Here is a 23,304-nt window from a genome sequence, read left to right on the forward strand (position 1 = left end):
TTTTAAATTCTGTGTCCGATATCGTACATTGATTTAGATATTAGACAATTCTGTACTGTTTACATATATCCTTATTTAAGTATTAGATATTAGACAATTCTGTACTTTTTGCATATATCCTTATTAGATATTAGACAATTCTGTATTGTCTGCTTTCTTGTACATATATATCTTGCTTGTTATTGTTTACAAATCAGTACAAACAATATTTTTATTGGAATGTTAGACACTTAAGAAATATTTTAGAGAAAAAACAAATTGATTTACGTACATCAAAAAAGCGAAATTTACTTAAGTCCATTTCGCATATCGTCAAATAAATCGGTACAACCCAAATCAAAAATTAAAAAACTTGATTAATGATAACGCGTAGAATCAATAGAACTCTTTATGATATTTATCTGACATATTTTTCAATAGAATAATAATTCATGGATTCAAGGTAACAGAATAATCAATAGGGTTGGATACTTACTTAACAATAATAATTGTTCTTGAATAGAAACGGGGTACTTACGTACTTACATTGAATAACGGGGGTTTCTTACCTAAATTAGTAAATACGTTCGGAATTAACCAAACATGTATTTTGTTTGATGTAGTCAGAATAACAAATGAATAAACCTCATCCTCTGCTGGCATTGGAATTTCGCCCTAGCTGGAATGTTTTGATATGCGATTTAAACTTTTATGCCATGAGAAATGGCATATAAATTTGTTACAGAGCTTGAACTTGAAACATTAACAGCACTGATTTAATTAATCGCATTGAATTTCATATACCTAAGAAAGCTACTCGTTCCAAAATAATGTTTAAATTTAACAAACACTCGCTTGTACCTAGATTAGATGAAGTTAGTAATAGATACGCAGATGTGGCAGATCTATTTAACTGCATGGAAGGTAGGTACAAGAAGGCCATAATATAATGTCTTTTCAATCAATATTAATTTAACAAAAGTATATTTATACTTGTATATTATATTTTATATAATTAATTTTATACTTACTGTCGTCATTTTACGACGAAATGCTGTAGTCAATTGTTATTTTTTAAGACATTATTTATAGTATTTGCTGATGCTTGTATACTGTGACATGCAATTATTGTTTACGATATATATAGGGTGTATTGGCACGTACCCGACAAACTTTAACCAGCTATTCCTTAGCACATTTGGAGTAAAAAATGTTGTGGGCATTTTGCTGTCCGGTAGCATTTTTTTTAATAAAAAAATTATCATTCATAGTCACCACTGTTTTATCATTTGTCAAAGTTTGAAAACCCATTTGGCCATATTTTATTCGAGTTTCGTTGAATAATGTACGAACGTACCTACATTGGCGCGCTTTTACAATCACGACGAAATGGGATGGCACCATTCGTCTCATTTTTAACTATTATTATTTAGTGTGTATGAAAGAGCGAGGACGCTTTTTGACACACTTGCTAATAACAGCTGTTGAACACGAGAAACAATGCCAATGACAGTGACGGAGTGTGGATTTTTTTATAATTTTTTGTTTTTAATTGAAAAAAAATGTTACCGGACAGCAAAGTGCCCATGACATTTTTTACTCCAAATGTGCTAAGGAATAGCTGGTTAAATTTTGTCGTGGATATGAAATAAATAAAATTATTTTTTTAAATAAATTTGTTTTTTAACATTTTATGTCACAATCGTTCTTCATTGATAAATTGTTCCTTTATGACAAATTTACACGTTTTAGTAAGATGATAACTTGGCCATTTTGTGATGTTTTGGACATCCACAAAAATAAACGATAAATAATAAAATAACGTGCTCTAAAAAATTTTTTGTTTAAACAACGACGGAAGATTTATTGACAGACAGGCCTTGAGTAAACAGATTCCCACGGGAAAGGAGAGACCGGAGGACAGTCAGGTTTGGAACTTGAGTGCGTTGACAGCTCCATGAAATCTATACAAATGAGAAGTGTTGTGTGAAATTGCAGTGAATTAGTGGATTCAAATGGTATTAGAGAATATTGCGGAATATTGAATTAAAGTGAAATATTATTGAACCGGTTTTGTGCGAAGTGAAAGTGGTTGGACTCAGTGAGAAAACATTTAATAATAATGACAATAATAATAATTGGATAATTTGTAGAGCGCCGTTTTGTAAAAACCCACCTCAGGGGCGCCAGGTGTTGTGCAATCGCGATTGAGTTATAAAGTTGTGTTGATTTAAACGTGATTTCGTATACAGTTCGAACTAGATTGCTTGTCTTAAAAACATGAAAATAATAAAAATAATGATTGCGTTTTTAAAATAGAGTGAATGTACCTAAAGGCAGGAAGTGTTTAATCGGGCTAAGTTATTGATTTGGCGAGATGGCATTCTATCCACGGAGACCGAAAACCAGAGAATCAAATAGATTATTAACTGTGGGTTCGAATCCTAACAGATTAGGGAGGTACAATTTTATTTACAGGAATATTTAATTACCCTTTTATAAGCGTAGGGAGGAGGTCGAAAATTAAAGTGATTTAGCTATATAGTGTAATCAGGTAAGCTTCACGCTGAGAATGAGAGGTGCCTAACTGGGTGAGTTTTTTATATTATTTATTAAATTTCAGAGGACCCTTTTAATAATAATAGGATACAACCGAGGTACAGGTACCGAGTTTGCAACGCCTGCAACCCAAATAATCTTCCCATAAGTAGGGATACGCTAGACGCATTGTCAATCAGCTGTGAGCGAGAGACGAGTCAACGACCTTTTCATATATAGGCCGAGAGGCGCGGAGTACAGTCAGTCAAAGGGGAAGTTTTGCTAGCGTATGCCGTCCCAAATTGAAAGCGATCGGATACAACCAGACGGAACAAAATGAAAACTTTTCTTCTGTTATTTGACCTTCTAATTTAATACCTTTCATCTATTGTTTGACTTCCTAAGTTACGAATTGGGATGCACAAAAACAAATCTAAAGTCGAAAGAGGGAGATGGTAATCTCCGAAATAAAACTACCAACCGAACAACTTTTCTCAACAGGTATCTTTCGAGAGGTAGGCGGCCTCTTTAAATTAAATGCAAAAAATCAAACCAATTATCCGTTTATACCTTACCTGAGAGGATAGGTATTCAGTAGAAGTTACCCATACCTAATACACGAGGATGCTAGTAACCTCATAAAATAAATACTGGAACCAAATATTAAAATACAGACAGTCCTCATCCCAAATTTGGCATATCGAGTAGACCTTACATATATCTCACATGATAATTGGCTGAATGGGTAGGCACACAACCTATCGTTAATAAGCAGGCAGAATGTCGACAAGATCGTCGTGTGTTATATGTGTATTGACCTAGAAAGGGATGTAAATCCCCGACGGCGTGGGAGTTACAACGTTTTCTGGAGGTGGCACGTAACTTAGGACCTTGCGTGTCACATTTTCGCGACTAGATTCGTGATAAAGGGATGTTATGGTTTTCCCCTTCTACACTCAGTAAAGTAGTTTATCCTGGAGGTGTTTGAGATTGGGGCAATTCTGAAATTGGTGAAGAGACCTGGTTTTCTTTATTCTGGCGTGAAGGTTGCCGATTTGGAACAAGGGGAGACCCGGCCGGTTGTGATATCCAGACACGCAGATATCGATCGCCTTGCTCAAATTATCATCCATCAGTTTTGTTTGGTAAGCGGAGGAGCCAATCTTAACTTGAAAAAAATTCATTTCCTTTCCTCTCCTTCCCCTCCCAAAATATATACATGGATGGCGCCGACAACTAACACCATAAATTTATCGTATGTATATCACATATATAAAATCTAACACTTTATTATATTCACATTACCCTACGATAGGTAGAATCGAGTAGCTAGGGGGGGGTGAGCAGGCGACTTAGAAGATAAGGTTTATAAAATGGTTTTGAAAAACAGCGGTAATGGATTCAACTCACTCTATCTCAAAAGAACCAAGGGATACCACACAAAACATAAATAACTAGGTTTCTAAACCGAGAAACAAAAACCCAACACAACGTTCGGTGAAGCCTTTTTATACTGAACCGTCACGTGAAATGAGTACGTTCAAGGTCGTACGTCACGTAGACAAACTAGGATGTACACACTTGAAGGGGTGTGTAATAAAGAAAAGACGGCAGGGAGGACCTTCCTACCCCGGATATATATATAACCAAAGCCTTATGGAAAAGTTTGAAGTAGAAAGGGCAGATCATTACAATTTTCAATTCATACCTACTCGATCTTGAAAGACTACATAATACAATTATTAGTCATAGATCAATGTACGTCACTGATGGAGAGATAGACACTAAGGTTGGGGTAATCCAGGACTTCTTCTCCTTCTTCTTCGATGGCGCTACAGCCCATATCGAGCTTTGGCCTCCTGCAACAGTCGCCTCCAACTCCTCCTGTCCTCAGCGGCTGACTTCCAGTTTGTCACCTGGAGAAGCTGTGCTGCATCCCCTCTTACCTCATCTTGCCACCTCAGTCTGGGTCTTCCCACTTTTCTCTTTCCACCTGGGTGACCAGTCAGAATTCTTTTTGGGACGCGTGTATCCGGTATTTCAACACCCGTCATAATTTTATTGAAGGCCAAATTAACAATCAGCGCCATTATGCTTGATGACTCATCGATATTTGATCTAACGCTGAATCGGGCCGACAATAAGCCTTTAACGATAAAATGTCAAATGTCAAAAAAACAAAATGGCTCTTGAACCCTGTTCGACATTTCTGATAGTAACGACTCTTTAGATTAATTATCAGGAATTTATTTATTTATTTTGTATGAAACAAACAGCTTTTACATAATATACAATGATAGATATAATATACAAGTTAACTAAAGTCAAGCCACAGAAGTTTTTTATGCTAAATTTCATTGGAAATGAAGTTTTAATATCTTAAAATTTATTTGGTGTCAAAGAAAGGGGAGAGGAAGAGGAAAATAGGATGAGGATAGGAGATGTTCCCGATACATTTCATACTTCATATTTGTAAGGAATAGAGGAGAGTAATAATATTGACTAGACGAAGTCCCCGGCGTTGCCCGGGCTTCACGCACAGTTTTCCTAAATCATAATGTAGGCAGTAATTTTCCTCTTATTTTGAACGTCGAATGTGAAAAATTTTATCAGGAAGTATCAACATTCGGGGTGGGAAACGTAGATGGGTGGTTTTTCGAAATATCATGTACAGTTATCTTGCAATTGTTTTGACCGTCAAGCGTGCAAAATTTCATCATTCTCGAAATAAAAAATATGAATTTGTATAAAAAATAAATCTTTGCCGCTCACCACAGACACTTTTTCTTACATAAATAGAAAATGAGTATTAAATATTAATGAATCAAAACGCTACGAACATTTTCAAAAACCCAACAACACCAAGAAACATCAATTGAAAAACGCGACTCTCGCTAATTAACCAAAAAAACGTCATGCAAATTAATATCGTAACGTACAAAAAGGAACACTATCTAAAGCAATTTTCCGGAAAAATCTTTACTATGTTAGAATAAGACCTATCTCACTTTCTTTAATGAGATCCTATAATTAAAGGCCTGTGCTATACAAACATTAATTAGCATTTTCAGCGTAGTTACTATGAAAATGGTTGTCGGGGAAACAGGGATAACTAAGCCCTATTACTAAAAAAAGAGAAAAAGTATAAGTAATATATAACTTTGTTCAAAACTTTAGGCATTTTCCAAAACCATAGGCACGCTTCAAATTTCCCTTTATTCAATAAATCAAAGACATGTAAGTATATTTTAACATTTACATTAGCTTTACGCAAGAGACCCTGAAGAAAAAAATCCCTCAGGGCATATGTCGTCTTTGAGGATTCTCTGTGGAGAGTATTTTATGGACAGGAAGGAGAGGAAGTTCTGGTGGGCAAAGACATCCGCGTAAAAACCTAGACAAACCTTACCTCACGAACCAGGGCACCCCTGCTAAGTCACCAAACGTAGCAAACTAGTTGAGGAGACCTATAGCGAAGGTTTTGGTTGTCCAGTAAATGGTTCCTGGGCGGCGGTACCCATACCCGCCTCCCAAATTGAAATTTATTACCTACCTCTTACCTTTAACTACCTACCTTACTTTTGACTACCTTATTCCTAACTAATTTAGTCTTAGTACTTTACTCTTAATCACCTAGCTCTTAACTACCTTATTCTTATCTACCTTGTTCTTAATCACCTAACTCTTAACTACCTTATTCTTATCTACCTTGCTCTTAATCACCTAACTCTTAACTACCTTATTCTTATCTACCTTGTTCTTAATCACCTAACTCTTAACTACCTTATTCTTATCTACCTTGCTCTTAACTTCCTTACTCTTAACTACCTTATTGTCGCCATCAATAGTTTAAGGTGCTCCCATAGCCGCTGTGCCCACATGATGCACAGATGGGGCCTTAAAGTGTCGGCGATGTGCGAATGTGGTACGGTGCATGCAAGGAACCCTCATTCCCCTGCGGGATTAGATGTCCCCCTATGACCCCCCCCCCCCCCCCACCATACGAAAGAAGAATACTACTTTACTCTTAAATGTCTTACTCTTACATGAACCCGGGCACCCCTGCTAAGTCACTAAACGTAGCGAACCACTCGGAGTGACCTATGGTAGCAGTGTTTATTATTCAATAAATGCTTCCCGGGGCGTTGATACCCATACCCGCCACCCAAATCGAATATTTAATTATTATTTTAAGTAACATTTTTTTAATGTTTAAATAAGAAATTATAAAATTTGTCCAAAGTAACGTCACCATATCAATGACCAATCATTTTTTGAACTTGTTTCATGCTGGTAGTGTAACATTATATTTTTAAAATGCGAGTAAGAAAGTTCAATTTAATGCGACGTTTTCACATTTGAAAAATTATCTTTACTTGAGATTGATGTACAGTCAATGTTACTGGGCCATTAAAACGGCCAGAAAAGCGGGCTTGAAATGGAAACCTATAATACAAACACTTCAATAAGTTTAATAAAAAAAACTACTCTTTTTATTTTTTAGTGAAAATTATTTATTTATTCCTCCTCAGATATTATCTGAAAATGTTGCTTATTCAATTATTGTGGTAAACCAACGCTTCGGACCGCTCGACCAACTAACCGATTAATTTTATTATATTTCTGAATAAAAGTCGTTTAAGTTGTTGTACTAGTATTCAACGGAAAAAGTTAATCAAAAGTATAAATAATCTTGGCAATCATAAAAACAAACTCGGAAAATATATTTCTTACCCTAAAAGGCAAATGGTAGAAGGAACCCTCATTAAGTTGAAGTACAATATTAATAAAATAACACAACTGCTGACCCTGTACAAATCACAAGTGCGCCCTTCTGCTGAGTTTGTTAGCCAACTCTGGTTTTGATTGCAAAGATACATGTAGGTATATAAAAATATCTACATTATGTACGGAAATGTGCAATCAACTGTTAAATTATGGTATAATGTTGTTTTGTATTTAAAGAAGACCGGAGACGTCCAATATCAATTGTCCATGTGCTTACGTCATTGACAATGTGCATTGAAGTTCGATTGACCGAGCTTCAATTGACCCGACGATACTTTGCAACGGTTGCTTTGTGAACGTCAAAGCATATCCTAAGGCCTTTCGTACACAAAGATACTTACAAAGTACGTGACTGAGACGCAACCACAAGTAGCCTACCGATATGCTACTCTTTAAAGCTGCCGTGCAGCCGTGGAATTAATATGATACCATGTGACTCTACGACGACAAGAAGTTCTTCTTTAATTTCACAAGCGTAAAAACGATATAAAAGAAGATTTTGGATTCACGCACACAACAAAAAAATGTTAACTATAAATTATATGACATTCGTCGCTACCAAGGAACTACATGAAAATTATGTCAAATTTTATTCTAACGTATTTCGGTAAATTATAGTTATATAAACATGGATATTTTCACACCTCCAGAACGAATTTAACATTAAAATCATGTGCAGGTGTCATTTCTGTCAAACTATTACTAGATACGAACGCAACTTGCGTAGCGTACTACCAGTACTGTCAGTAGCGACGTCACCGATGTTAAACCGCGTCGCGGCGTGTAAGAACACTAGCAAAATAGTATGGCGTATACTCACGGACGATGTGTATGCTACGCGCACAAAACTCGAGTCGATTGTAAGTATCTCCGTCTACGAATGGCCTACGTTTGCGATTACAGTGATAATCTTAGGATGTTTTTTCTTTCCATAACTCTGGACAATCGCCACATAATACATATGATAAGTAAAACAAATTTCATTCCACGATGGAACTGAATTCAAGAGCGCGATATAGATAAAGCATTTGAACGAACCATGACGAAACGAGTCTGTGCGATCAATAAAAGTATAAGTCATTTCCCATGTCAATGGGTAGTCTCAATTGTTAATCTTTATTATTTTCCTCGGTTAACGATCAATTAGCAATTGTTAATGGAATCAAAGACTGATAGCTGTTGAACCATTGACAATCAATATTGATAATAAAATAGTCAACTAAAAAATGGCCTTTGACATCACTCTGTAGTCTGCTAATCCAAGCAAACTAAAAATTATTTATCCGTAAATTCTTGACGGTCAGGAAATTTTATATAATATCCTTTATATTAGTGTAAGATCTCACTCATAGATGGCACCAAATAGCGTATTGTATAGACGGCGTGTATAGTAAATATGAAAACTGATGGTTGAGTTCCAGTTTGTTCCAACCGCCTGCTAATGAAGATGTCAGAGACCATCATCACATTAAAGTTCAAGTGTTATGTTTAGCTAGAGTTTTATTCAATAAGAGATTTTCGGAGAAAACCCGGAGATACAACAGTTTTCTATGACAGAAATGTTCTACAAGATCAGAACTTTCATCATAAGAAGATTTCATTATAAGATCATTACATTTTCTTTCATTTCAGAAAAGTCATTATATAAAGTACCCTTAAGAACTCCGTCAAAAGACATTTTTAAAAATTTTAAAGTGTTCAGTATTATAAAACTATACTCAAAAAATGCACTAATCAAATTTACAGAAAAATATGAGTACCCTGCTGACCAACACAACTATATTACAAGGAAGAAATCCTCAAAACTACTGAACATCCCAAAATTAAATACGTCTTTTGGCCAGAAAAATCATCATTCCCATGCTACAAAACTATATAATGCCCTCCCAATTGAACTCAAAAACACAACGGAGACACAAAAGTTTAAAAACGAAATCAAATTATGGCTAAGTAAACATGAAGATGAGGAAATCAATAAAATTATGAACTGAACAAATGTGAAGACAATTATTTTTAATTTTTTTTTGTAGAAATTAACAAGGAAATCACGATCTTCACCTATACAAAAACCTACAGTCCGCCTCGGAACAGGAATACCTAGTGAGGAGGACTGCGAATAATATACTTAACTTTGTAATTATAATTGTCGTTAATAAAAAAATTTAAAAAAATAAAAATAAACGTAGATGTGAAGGGAGCCAAGCCACAATTTGGCGAAAATTAGTTAAGTACACAAAAGCAATTTAATACCGTCAAAGATGCAGGCATAAGAGCCCTAATTCTTGTGACTATCACACCAATGTAGTATCCTTGCCTCCGGCTTCTTTCAATATTCAGTGGTCAATACATATATTAACACACATAATTATTGTGACTATCACACCAATGTGGTATCCTTGCCTCCGGTTTCTTTCAATATTCAGTGGTCAATACATATATTAACACACATAATTCTTATGACTATCACACCAATGTGGTATCCTTGCCTCCGGTTTCTTTCAATATTCAGTGGTCAATACATATATTAACACACATAATTCTTGTGACTATCACACCAATGTGGTATCCTTGCCTCCGGTTTCTTTCAATATTCAGTGGTCAATACATATATTAACACACATAATTCTTGTGACTATCACACCAATGTGGTATCCTTGCCTCCGGTTTCTTTCAATATTCAGTGGTCAATACATATATTAACACACATAATTCTTATGACTATCACACCAATGTGGTATCCTTGCCTCCGGTTTCTTTCAATATTCAGTGGTCAATACATATATTAACACACATAATTTTGTAGTTATTCAACCAAAAAAAGATAACCCTACAAAGTATCAATGTTAAAAAATCCACTGTTCTGTCTTTAAAAAAAAGATTTAACAAATAAAATGTTACATTTTTATCACCAGCAAAATCTTTCTCCGCCGTTTTCTCGGCTTTACGATTTTGTGGCTTGACTCCCTTGACATCTGCGACGACGATATTATCAGGTGCATGAACACGTGTTCCAATATATTAGAGTTTTACTAAAAGTTTATTCCGTTTTTAACCGGATTATCAATAATTTAAATAGATTATTAATAAATTATCAATACTCGTTTTTCTCCGTGTAGTTAAGTACTTTTTGCGTTAGCATATTGACCATGACCTAAATCAACTTTTTTAAATCATGTGACACAGCTGGAAAGTGTTTCTTTTAATTTTTTATTTTAAAATAGAGGCCTCAAAAATACGCTGAGATTCATGATTTTACAGTAAACTTTGACAATTATAACTAGATGGAGTTTATTTTTATAGTCAACTTTGACATTTATTTAAACTAGATAAGGTTTATTTTTTAAACAATTTACTCGCGCATGAAATTTCAAATAATTACAATCGACAACTTTGTGTTATGGCATTAATTTTTTTAATGTTAACTTTGAGGGTTTATATAGACGAGAGAAGAAATTTTTAATAAAATCATTAACACTGCAAGAGAATTCTTTTTTAACATATCAGCTGATGCGACCAGGAAATCTTAACGAAGACAACAAAAGATGGAAAGCCTGTCGAATAGTCACACTCCAAAGCAACAGGGTCACTTTTCAGGCAATCTGAGACTACTTCTATAGAGGAGAGAAGAAGTAGAAGTACTTGTCTAGAAAGTTTATAAACATGTTCTACTTCTCTGCCTCAGACAAGACAGTGAAATTGTTTATTTGTACAAGAAAGAATTTCGACATTTAAAAATGTTTTATCATTTTCACCAGAAGTAAGGAAAAATTGTTCTTACGTACGACACACATACACGGAGAAAAACGAGTTTGGCTGATTTATTGAAATCATGTTGAAAACGTGATGGCGATTCCTTTCCTGATAAAATATGAGTCTATTCAGAATATACAGGTGTTCTTTTCCTGATAAATAACATGACGAAAAACCACAATATTAATATTTGTTTGTATTTAACCTGTTCATAAAAATCATTATATTTTCGCATTTCATCATTATATATTAACAGGGCAAACGCAGGTGCATGAACACGTGTTCCTATTTATTCTGAAAGTATTCAAATTTTATTTAGAAACGGCCTGCTGTCTCGTTTTTAACAGAATTTTAATAAATCAGCAATACTCTAACAATTTTTTCCGTGTAGATCTGTGATATACCTTGACCGATTTGAAAGAAATCGATTGTCCCCAGTTTATATTAGATCTTATTATTTTTTAGTGATAAACTAATATTTATAAGACAAGGTTTTTTATGCCTAGCACAAAGGATAATAAATTATTGTAAACAAAAAATAGTCGCTTGAAATATCCATACAAATTGAAAATATCTCCTGAGTGGAAATAAATGCCGCCGACGCGAACATTAGATTGTTTAAATTATTTATCCATTCAAAAATAAAATCGTTCGAATTCGTTAGGTACATTAAAATGTTGATCGATTTCACGAAAAAGTACGGAAAAATTGATCATGTCTCTGACCCACGGAGACTTCTATTGATAATATTACGCAACAATAGAGTGGTTTGGATCTTCACTAATAATAATTATGACCTTGCCAAGGCTGTGTATTGGCGAATATAACACACATTTATAGATCGACCCACCCCGTTTCAACTTGAAATTATTATTGAAATTTGATTACACTTACTCGAGCAGAGCTGGGTATTGATGCGGGAGTCAATATTAATATCGGGCGATATCTTAATGGAATCAATTATTAATTTATAGATTCTGCAACTGTAGATATCATTATGTCTTCTGCAAGGACAATATTTTTTACGTTTTCATAATAATTGGAAATCGTCGGGATTATACCAATAATTCCCCGGAAGGACGAAAAAGGAGTGACTGAATATGTATATATTTAAAAAAAAATCTAATTGAAGTGTATAAGAAAATCAATTTAAAAAATTAAAACATTAGAGTTTGTGGAAAAGGGATGTATGTCCTGTGTGGTGGAATAACGATATATATGTTACTTATTTATTTATTTATTTAAACGCCCATAGGGCTTTTACAGATAATATACAGATCATACATTTGTATACATATTATGTAAGAGCAATGGTTTCCCTCACAATATTTAACATTTCAGATACGATACTGAAAATAAACAAGACACAACATGTTGACGCAACTATTAATATTCCTTTAACATTTTCCTTGTATTTTTCCCATCCTATTTTTACCTACAAGTACCTATCATTATCTGATTTTACCCACTTGTGTGTGTGACATTTTACAACAATAAAATTGACTGTTGATGGAGCCTGTTTGATGAACATCTATTGTTATCAATGCTGTTATTAATATCGACTCAGGGTAGAAGGGCTGTGCAGTGAACATATTCGGTTCCCTCAGTGTGTTTCGTATCAAACCTGGATGTTATAAAAGCTTGTGCGTGAAATTATATGTTCTGTGAGTGAAATCATACCATCATCATTTTTGAAGAACATCAAAGGAGTAAGTCGGATTACTTCCTTACTCCATGTTCACCATCTCCAACCATATTTGTGTCAACTTCAAAGTTCACAATTAATATTTTACAGTCCACTGTCGATTCGCCTATTGCAATCACACAACCCTTTATTACAAAACAATTCCTGATATTAAAAAATGTCGGATAAAACGTGCATACTAGGTGTGCATAACGTATATCATTATTCCGCTAACCAATTTATGGGCGGTTTTACTGATAATTACACCTTTCTTGGTAACATATTCCTTTTTTATAATATTGGATATTCGTTTTTCCCTTATTTGGGGCCATAATATACAGAGGTGACAGTTTGACCTTGTGGTGGTCTACTATCCTGGGTAATATAGATTATTATACGCGTAGAAAAAATCAATCAAAGTTATTAAATTTCAACAGAGTTTATAAAAGAAAGTTAATTTTCAGTTCATCCCTAATATGCTACATTGATCAATATTTCATCAAGAAAACGGTTTTTGACCTAATGTACTATGAAAAACCTTCTTACGGGGAGGTGTTTGATGGTTGCGTGAAGTAATCTTGTAAAATTGTAAAAAAAAAGTTAATTTTCTTTTTCAGAAGTTATTTTTAAAAAATTAAACATATACGGTTACGAATAACCCGGCTATATTTGGAAATCTCCTACTACAATCAAGATAAGCAGAAATTTTTGCTAGTATCTTGATGGAGGAGCTATACAGCCGAGGAATCGAACTCACGATGCCTGGGCATGATACCAACTCAGTCAATGACCGGTTTATTCATTATTATATAAACCTTCCGGAAGAAATTCTCTAAATGATAGTGAAAACCCTATCAAACTCGGTTGCATAATATAGAAGAACTAAGCGCACAAAAAGACAGACGCGGATAATGACTTTGTTTTATACTATTTAGAAATAGAGTGAATCCTTTACTAACCGTAATCATAAGACAGAAAATTTGTTTACATGTCAGATTCTCATGAAAAATAAGTATCTTTTCTCTGTGGATAAATGTCATTTTCGGCTTGCGGCGTCATTTTCATCATAAATCATAGGCTACAATACCCTTAAGATATCAAGCTATCATGTTTTTTTTCATTTGTTACCTCATGCAAAATCAAATACTTAGTACCTAATGATATTTATACATTATAATTTGATGATAAAAATATACCTCGTTACCATTTGTCTGAAGTTTTAATAATATTTTGTAGAAAGCATATAAGAAAAAAATCATTATAATAACAACGTGATTCATATTTAATATAAACACTGGCACAATATCATAAAATGAGAGTATTTTAAAAACAGTAGATTCAAATTAGCAAATTAAACGAAAACAGCATTCCCATTCCCAACATAAAAGACGAAAACATCAAAAAAACAACAATGGCAACACATAAATTAATGTTGTTTTTCGTGCACTGAAATAAATTAGTGATACAACATCGATTAATTCAAACCCTGGAAAGTCTTTTCTCGAAACAAAAACAGATATTATGTTAAGACCACAGTGTTTATAACATGTAAGTAACAGTATACAAAAATTATAAATAATATGTATATTACATGTAAATAACAGTTATAAATATTTTAAACTGCAATACCATTACTAAAAAAAATAATAAACAATTTGGAATAACGTTTAAATTGGTTCCATTATACTTACGACGATGGAATACCACCAAGAATTAACAGTTGAAAAATTAGAAATTTTAAAAGCTTTAGCCTAAAGCGATGCTAAACATCATTTAAGAAGAAGCAAAAGAAACACATTTAATACAATTATCCAGAAGAACGAGCAGAGAAACGAAATCCAAGAGGGACGACAGTGCGCCCATTTTCACACTAAACTTATATTTGGATTTGAGGCCAAAATACAGATTCAAACTACATTATTATATTATTAATCAAAATGTACATTATATATCTAGTACGGGAATGTGCTTTTTTATTTATTTGTCTTTGAAATTAGGATACACAGGCCATTCAAAATTTAATTTTACATGATTTTATAAGCAAGAATTTTTTTACGATCTTGCTCTACGAACTGTGTCAATATAATGAAAAAAAATATATAAAAAATTAAAGGTTTTTTTAGTTTAAAAAAACATTTTACGCCCATCAAAATAATTTTTATATAAATTTTTACTTTAATTTGTATAATGAATGGATTTTTTTTAATGATTATCATTAATACACAAATAATCCCAAAGTTGCCTCTGAAATTACGAAAATTTAATTATTTAATGGCCTGTTTTTTTTAAATTAAAAAACAAATGCATAAAGTAGCACAAATCCATACTAGATATTTGCTACACCTTTTGATAAAAAAAATGTAGTTTGGCTGGGTATACTGTCCTCAAATATTAAAAAGATTACCAAGGAGGTGAAGATTGAATTCGATAAAAACGTATAGAATTAAATACAGGTTGATAAATTAACTAATCATTGATGTTAAATATTAAAATATGCATATGTTACAGATTAGTTTGCAAATCCTATTCAGTTTTCATCATTTATAAAACACATGTAATTTCCCTCAAATGGCCAAAATAACAACTAACGAATAAATGTATTAGTTATTATTTTGGCCATTTGAGGGAAATTACATCATTTATAAACACATGTAATTTCACTCAAATGGCCAAAATAATAACTAACGAATAAAAAAAAAATTTTCAAGCTCGAATATTTTTTTTATTCTTAGTATCCACTCAGTAGCTTATCCCAGCTAGTAGGTACAGAGTTTTATGAGATTTTTATTTAGAAATTTTAAGTCACGATTAGTTAACAATATTTTTTCCTAATCGTTTTACGAAACCATTTTTCTGGTTTGGTACTTCTCATTAAAAATCTAGTAATTAATTACGTAAAGGCAAGTGATTTTTTGACGGGTTAACATGACATAACGATGACTGGGAACGTTTTTTTAAATTGTAGCAGGAGTAGGTTTTTAATTCTGAAAATGTTCAGGCCAAAAACTTTTAGGCATAAATTTTCGATTATTTATTTATGTATTAGTTTATTAACGCCCATTTTAGGGGTTTTTACATATGAATAGTAAAAATTATGTATTAATACATTATATATTTACCGTACATAACTAAACTGTCTCAATCTTTTGTATTTGTCAAGTATAAATTAAAGGTGTCCATTGACTATATAACACTGGTATAATTATTTCCCTACAAGTATTCGGGCAGTGAGGAATACGTATGGTAGTTATTCCAGAATTTCGGCACTGAAATAAATTCCAAATTTATTAAAATTTCTATAATATTCCTCCTGAATTTTAAATAATATATCAATGACAACATTACGCCAAATCATTTTTTTTTCTTTTTCGGTTACGAATAACCTGACAATATTTGAAAATCTCCTACTACTACCACAGTAAGCGAAAAATGTTGCTTGTGTTGTGATGGAGGACTTAGCCAGCTAAAGAATTGAACGCACGACGCCTGGGTGGGACCCAAACGCGATGCCGACTCAGCCACCAACCGGTCAATTATTTAACTCTCTTGTTTCTCTTCCACGTTTATCTCCAATCATGAAAAACCAAATTGTTTTAGAATAACATTTTTTATTTTGTGTTTAAGGCTTTGTTGAAATGTGCCATACGTTATTTTAACTATTGATTTATGTCGCCGAAATTCACTATAAAATTCACGTATGAAAATTATTGTCTCCAAATATGACAAAAATGTTGAATTTTCATATTCCATTTTCAACTTCAAGTTCCAGGACATTTAAAACTAGTAAGCGAGTTAAATGGAAGCATGCTTTCAGCGAGTTGGTAATTTCCAGGGCATCAGAGGACCTTCCAGGCTTCGTACATAAACTGCCTTTGAGCCATTAGTGCCACCAGATCTAATAAGTCCTTTAAGAGGTGGCGATAAATTAATTACACGGCGAATGAACCTTTGGAGATTTCTCCCTACTTCTACAAATTTCCTGGATTACACAAATTTATAAAGCATGTTAAATGATAGGAAAGAGATTTATTGAGTTTGAGTTTGAACTCATAACGTCTTTTTTTAATTGTAGGGGAGAGTTACAAGATGGAGAACATTTAATTCATAAAAAAGGGCGATAAACCGTTAATACATATACTTTGTTCTTTGAAATAAAAGTTTATATGTATTTTTTGTTATACTTCTATAATAAAAAAAGATCTAATTATTTGAAAAAAAACTATAACCTTGTATATAATACGTCCAAATCAATAGTTATGGTTTTCAAATGCAAAAACGAAAACATGCTAACACCTTCAGTATGGCTAGATGGAAGGAAAATGGATGTTAGTCGTAGCGTCAAATACCTGGGACATATTATCACAGACGACCTGAAAGACATCGAGGATATGGAGGGGCCAAGAAGAGCGATATCCGTTAGAGCAGGTATACGGTCAAGGCGTTTTTATCTCTGCAGTACAAACGTGAAAAAGATACTTTTCAATGCATTTTGCACTTCGCTGTATACGTCAGAGCTGTGGGTGGATTACACTTCATCCCAATGGCATAAGATAAAAGTTGCTTACAATAATGCATATCGCCAACTATTTAACTATTTCAAGCGCTCTGAAAGAGTATACTATGGTACACTCTTTCAGAGCGCTTCTCCACCATCACATGGGAAGCTTATGGCGCAGACTACGACAATCTAGTAACAAAATCATCACTGCCATGGTTGCCTGGATGGAGTCCCCTATGATGGCCCTCTGGAGACGGGAGATGAGCAAATATCCCCCATAAACGGCTGTTCATGCTCATTTTTGTGTTTATACTATATCTTTTTTCACTTAAATTCCGCTTTTTTATGCCTGTCGGAATCACCTATGTTATTACCAACCTTATTTTTATTTTTATTACTTATTATGTATATTATTTCAAATATGGAATGTATTGCATTGCACTACCCCTGCATACATTCTGGAATAAATTCTTATTATTATTATTATTATTAAAGGACACCATTCATAAATTTTTTTAGTGGCATCTGATTTCATAATTAAGTGTTTTTTATAGTGACCGATTTATAAATGTCTAATGTTTTGTTTGACCAAGTGAGAAAATTACATTCTTTCCCTTATATTTTGGTATGCGTTTGTTGTATCTAAAGAGAAATTGCGCAAATAACACCTGTCTACTTTATGAATCTTTTGTACCTAGTGATAAATTGCACAAATGACACTTGGCCACGGTAAGCATCTGTTACACTTTGTGATAAATTGTACAAGTGACACCTGTCTTGTCTACTAATACAGGCGTATGTCGCACCTAGTGAGAAAATTTACCATGTACTGTGGGCGTTAGGTGGACCTGGTGAGAAAATATACAAGAAATACCTGTCTACTGTTGGTGTGTGTTAAACCTAATTAGAAATTGTAATAGTGAAGGATGAAAGTGTTTGTTGGACCTGTGTTGCACAGTAGCGGCTCGTGACTTTTCGATTTACTACATTTTCGATATATTAAAAAATTATATTATTGATTTAGTTGTAAAACTTTTTTTTTTCTAAAATTCGATTTTTGTATAAAGATTTTCAGAAAATCGGTGCAGCGCACTGCCAAACTTAAAATCTTCTTAGATAATACCGAATTTTCGAGAAGTCATTTTGCGCTAAACAACATGAAAAATTTCGAATTTTTCAACCTTAGCACTCAAGAGTCACGAGCCGCCAATGGTGAAACATGCTTTCTGTGAGTTTCTATAACGCCCAGTAAGAAATAATGTTAAAAGTGACACCACCACTGTAGGCATTTGTTACACCCAGTGAGTAGTTATTACGCAATTCACTTTTGTTTACTATAGGCATGAGAAATTGCACAAGTATGTTGTAGGCATCTGTTACACCTATACATCTGGTGATAAATTAGTCAACTCTAATGTAAGCATCTGCTAGATACACCTAGTGAGAAATTATGAAAGTGACACCTGTCTGCTGTAGGCATCTGTTGCACCCAGTGAAAAATTACACGAGTACAAATGACATCTTTCTACTGTCTTGTCTGTCTACTGGCACTGCTAGTGAGATATTGTAAATTGTACACTTTTCTACAATTGAAAGCGCTTGTTGCACCCCGTGAAAAATTGAACAGATGACACCCATCTACTACGGGCGTTTGTTTACAAAGTTTTATACCTAGTAAAAAACGTGTCAGTGCCTTCCTACTATTAATAATAGCAAAATATAATATATATATATATAAACCATTACCATTACAAGCGGTGAAATGCGTGATTGATAGTTTAGAGAGAAAGAGATACAGGTACATACTTTAACCCTCACCTCATCCGAGACGTCTTCAAAGGAAGCGAAGGGGGCGGGTCCCATCCGGGTCTGTCTGGGGCTCCGGGGGGGCACGGGGGCCCCCTGGTCCCCCTCCATCAGGCCGGGGCCCCCTTCACCTGCAACGGCACATCAGTTGTCAGTAACAGCCACCTAGTAATGGCGCTGCCATTTTCAGTGGCCAGGGCTGAGCTAGGTGTCACCTTCTAGTCTTTATCATTCTAAATCCCATCTTTATTTTCCAATTTGTTTATTTCAGCAACCAAAGAATGTCTTCGGATTGGAAATAACTGGTAAAGATAGTGTTAGGTTTAGTTAAGTCACTGTATATGTCTATTCTTTCCAGAGATCAAATATTTCATTATGATTTGAGACGAGATCTCTCAAGGCTGTGTCAGATTGTGTAAGAAGAGATTAGGTCAATATCTGTTCTGTCCAGAAACAATTCCTTTAGAATCTGGAAATAACGTCAGCTTGAGATTGTGTTAGGTTGTTTAATGTGGTTTTAGGAAAATGTCTGATTATTCCAGCGGCCAAACAGGTACTTATTATGTTAGGCTAGTTTTGTTGTTATGGATAATTTCTTTACATTCCAGCGATCAAATAATTCATTGTTTTCTAAATAAATTTTTTCTCCCATACTTATGTTAGGTTAGGTAAGATTAATGTGTATTCATTCTTGTAATGAAGTAGTTAGTATGTCTGACTAAGATTGTGTTAGGTTATATTGTGTACAGCGATCCAATTCATTCGGAATAACCTGTTCCTAAACATGTGTTAGATTACGTTAAATGAGGAGGTTAATGTCTGTTTTGCCATTGTAAAATCCAGAAATTTTATGGATATTGCTGGATTAACCTAACTTGACCAAGGTTAGATTAGGCTATTTTACACGAGGTTAGGTTTATTAATGTCCATTCAATCCAGTGTTCCAGTATTTTTATGGATTGGAAATAATATCTGCTCAAGATTGTGTTATGCTTGGTTATGTTAGGTTAGGTCACTGTCAGTTCTTTCCAGGGATCAAATATTTCAATTTGATTTGAAATTAGATCTCTTGATACGTTAGGTTAGGTCAATTCAAAATAAGGACTGTCCTAGATTTAGTTAGTTAGGTTAACGTTAAAAATTTCTTTAGATAACTATCTACTAAACTATGTCTGATCTTGTTTCAATTGGAAGTTTCTAAGCTAGTTTCAATCCTAGAATTGATGGGCTTATTTAAAAAGTGTGGTGTATTATGATTTTGCATATTGTCTGTTGGGTTATAAACTGAGATACTGTCTCAATTTCAAATATATACATAGAAAGAAACTAAAACGAATGCGTTGGGAACTATAAAAAGACAATGAATTGATTTTTCTTGTGAAGAAACAAAACATATTATGTTACCTGGCTTTCTTGTGATTTATTTCGTAAGTAGTTGATTTTTGTAATTAATCAGATGTTTTTGTTGCTTTAATTTCAGTCTTTCTGTGAAGTCAATTTCCAAACAAAAGTGTGAGCTTTTTATCATTTTATCAAAAAATGTTTTTTTCGTGTAAATTTCATTACGAAAGCCAAAGGTTACTGCGGATTATGGAAGATGAAAACTTCATACAAATTCATTTTCCCACCGTTTGGCCCCAAATCTGAAGGCGAAATATTTTCTCTCATAAATTTGCTACAAAGGTGGACACTTACATTAATATTTAGTTATGGAAATGTGGCAAGCAAAAACAATGTTTTAGGGTCATAACTAAGCTACTCGGAAAACAAACTATAAACATTCATGAACAAGCTGAAAATATACGTTACATTTTCCAAAACATGGTTAAATTCAAAAATATATATTTTCAAATATGGAATGAAAAATAATCGAACGAGGGAAACATGGAATACAAAAAATATGTTTTCTATCGGCGCTTTTTGGCAGTGTTATAATTTTGTAATTATGTAAGGGGAAGCTGAGGGGAGTCATAACATTTTACATGGTCCCATTTGAGTGGGTGGTTTGTTTTAGCTTAGAATAAACAAGGAAATTTTCATTGCATGCAACACTGGAAAGCTATTTCAAATATAGAACACCGTAGAGTCGACCAATTAAATTGATGAATTATGCTAGAGCTTGCATGCTAGGACGGACATGTTTGATAAGGTAATATCTTTTGTAAATGGTAATATCTAATATTATGTTTTCCCGCCAAGTCAATATTCCAAAATGGCGGAGTGGGTATCTAACGTAACGTGATTCATACATACATTGTATAGTGTACAATGTATGTACGTACGTAGTATACGTAGACGGGTAGTAACTACAACAAATAGTTTGTGTATCGTTTCTCTTAAGGTTATGTTGCATATTATTTCATACATTTATCCAATGAAATTTTTTTCTAAAATGGCTACCTAACCTAACCTAACCTAATCTAACCAAACCTAGCCTAACCTTTACGTCGGGGGAAAGGGTAAAAGATGCATTAAAGTCCAATTTTTGTCAAAGTTCAAAATTTCACATATTTTGCCGCCATGTTGGATTTTGTTAGTATGAAGGGACGTTTGCCGAAAAGTTCCGATTCAATCTAAATATGCACAATTATTTAAATAACCCAAATTAAAAAACTTATAACGTATGTTGTGCAAGTTTTTTCATCTCCCCTAAAGCAAATAGTTATTTTTTGTTTCTAATTAAGTTGAAACGATGTGTTACTTCAATTATTTGGCGTATTTACCAGGAAGTGGAGTACGGAATTTTAACAATGATTTCCTTGAGCACTATTTTTTATCTATCTTCACGGCTTCTGTCTCGAAACTCGGGAAAAATTTATCGAGAAACTCTATCCCGTGTATTAAGTCCACCATGGAGAAATTTCTGGCATGAAGCCAAAATAGCATACAGCGTACGTTGCAGGCCTCCGATAAATTCCGGGTTATGGTCTCTGCAGCGTTTTGTTTTGGATAGGGATGTACGTAATCGAAGCATCCCATTTCGAAACATGAAACATCGAAAATGTTTCGAATCAATCGGTTAAACTTGACTTCTGACTTTTCCTAATGAAGCGAGGAAGACCGCAATTCTGTTGCGTTTGAATTTTGAAGCCGACACAATATATTAAACAAACTAATTTCGACTGCCCGTAATTATTCTTTTATAAATAGTATAAAATATAGTCGTTATCCGCGTCTGTCTGTGCGCTTAGTCCTTCTAAACTACGCAAAGGATTTCGATAGGGTTTTCAATATCATTTAGAGAACTTCTTCCGGAAGTTTTCAATATACCATATATATTGTAATATATATATTATACGATGTTTTGTAAAAAATATTTTCGTGCGCTTATATTGAAATACATCAAAATAATGCACTAAGGAGTTGTATATCTTGAACAGGCCTGCAGAAATGTTCGCGATGGTATATGTCTATCTGCGATAATTAATTAATATTTTGATTAAATCGTGGAATTAGTAAATTGTGCATTGGTTATTCAATTTAATTTAGAGCGATGCTAAATTAATTTTAAATGTTTCATATGAATTGAATAAATGTTATTTAAACCAATATATTAGAATCTAAACATTTCGATTATTTAAATTAATTCGAGCATTTCGAAAGTCACTATTCCCATCACTAGTTTTGGCCCTTCGACATACAAGTAGGTAGGTACCTTTTCGAGAAAGAAAATAAATAATTCTATTAGGTCGTACCTATTCCGTTTCGTTTTACTTGGGCCTTCAATTCTATGTTAACAAAAAAGTAGGTACCTACCTAGTTGATAATACATTTTCTACAAAGGTTTTGTTCTAAGCTCTACAAATAATACCCGTATTCGCTCAAGTTTTAAAAATCTGTTTTTTTCTAACCTGAACTAAGGTATTCATAATAAGTACTTCTCAACCTTATTCCTTCCAATCTCCTTTCCCTCCCCTTAAGCCTCCCAACATATATAATATGCTTGCGGCACGTTCCAGAGCATTATATACTATCAGTATCGCCTGGTATAAGATCACCATTCAAAAACATTGCTTGAATTGATTGTATCTTTCTTCCCGGAACCGTATTCAAATGTGCTACATACCTTGCCAGATGGTAGGACGGACGTTTATTTCTTATATTAACTGCTGCAATGTACGTGAAATCCACCAAGCCATCAACAACGGTTCTAGTGAAATTCAAATAGACGTATTTAACCACGCCTAATTTCGGGGCAGATTAAGAAATTCGGTTTCCGCTGAAAATTTCAGTCGGTCACTAACAATGAGCCGTTCATATC

At 33.8% G+C, this 23,304-nt stretch overlaps 1 protein-coding gene across 1 annotated transcript in view; it reads right to left on the reverse strand.

Annotated features, from left to right (window-relative positions):
* Positions 1-23,304, reverse strand: part of LOC149415327 (uncharacterized) — a 100,094-nt gene that overhangs the window by 46,613 nt on the left and 30,177 nt on the right. The window contains exon 2 of the mRNA XM_089642294.1: positions 19,044-19,174. Within this exon, the coding sequence (XP_089498420.1) occupies positions 19,044-19,154 (111 nt within the window). The 5' untranslated portion in view covers positions 19,155-19,174. The remainder of the gene's footprint in view (positions 1-19,043; positions 19,175-23,304) is intronic.

Source organism: Hesperophylax consimilis, chromosome 18, assembly GCF_061612785.1.
Source record: "Hesperophylax consimilis isolate HC1 chromosome 18, BYU_Hcon_1.0, whole genome shotgun sequence".
Lineage (NCBI taxonomy): Eukaryota > Metazoa > Arthropoda > Insecta > Trichoptera > Limnephilidae > Hesperophylax > Hesperophylax consimilis.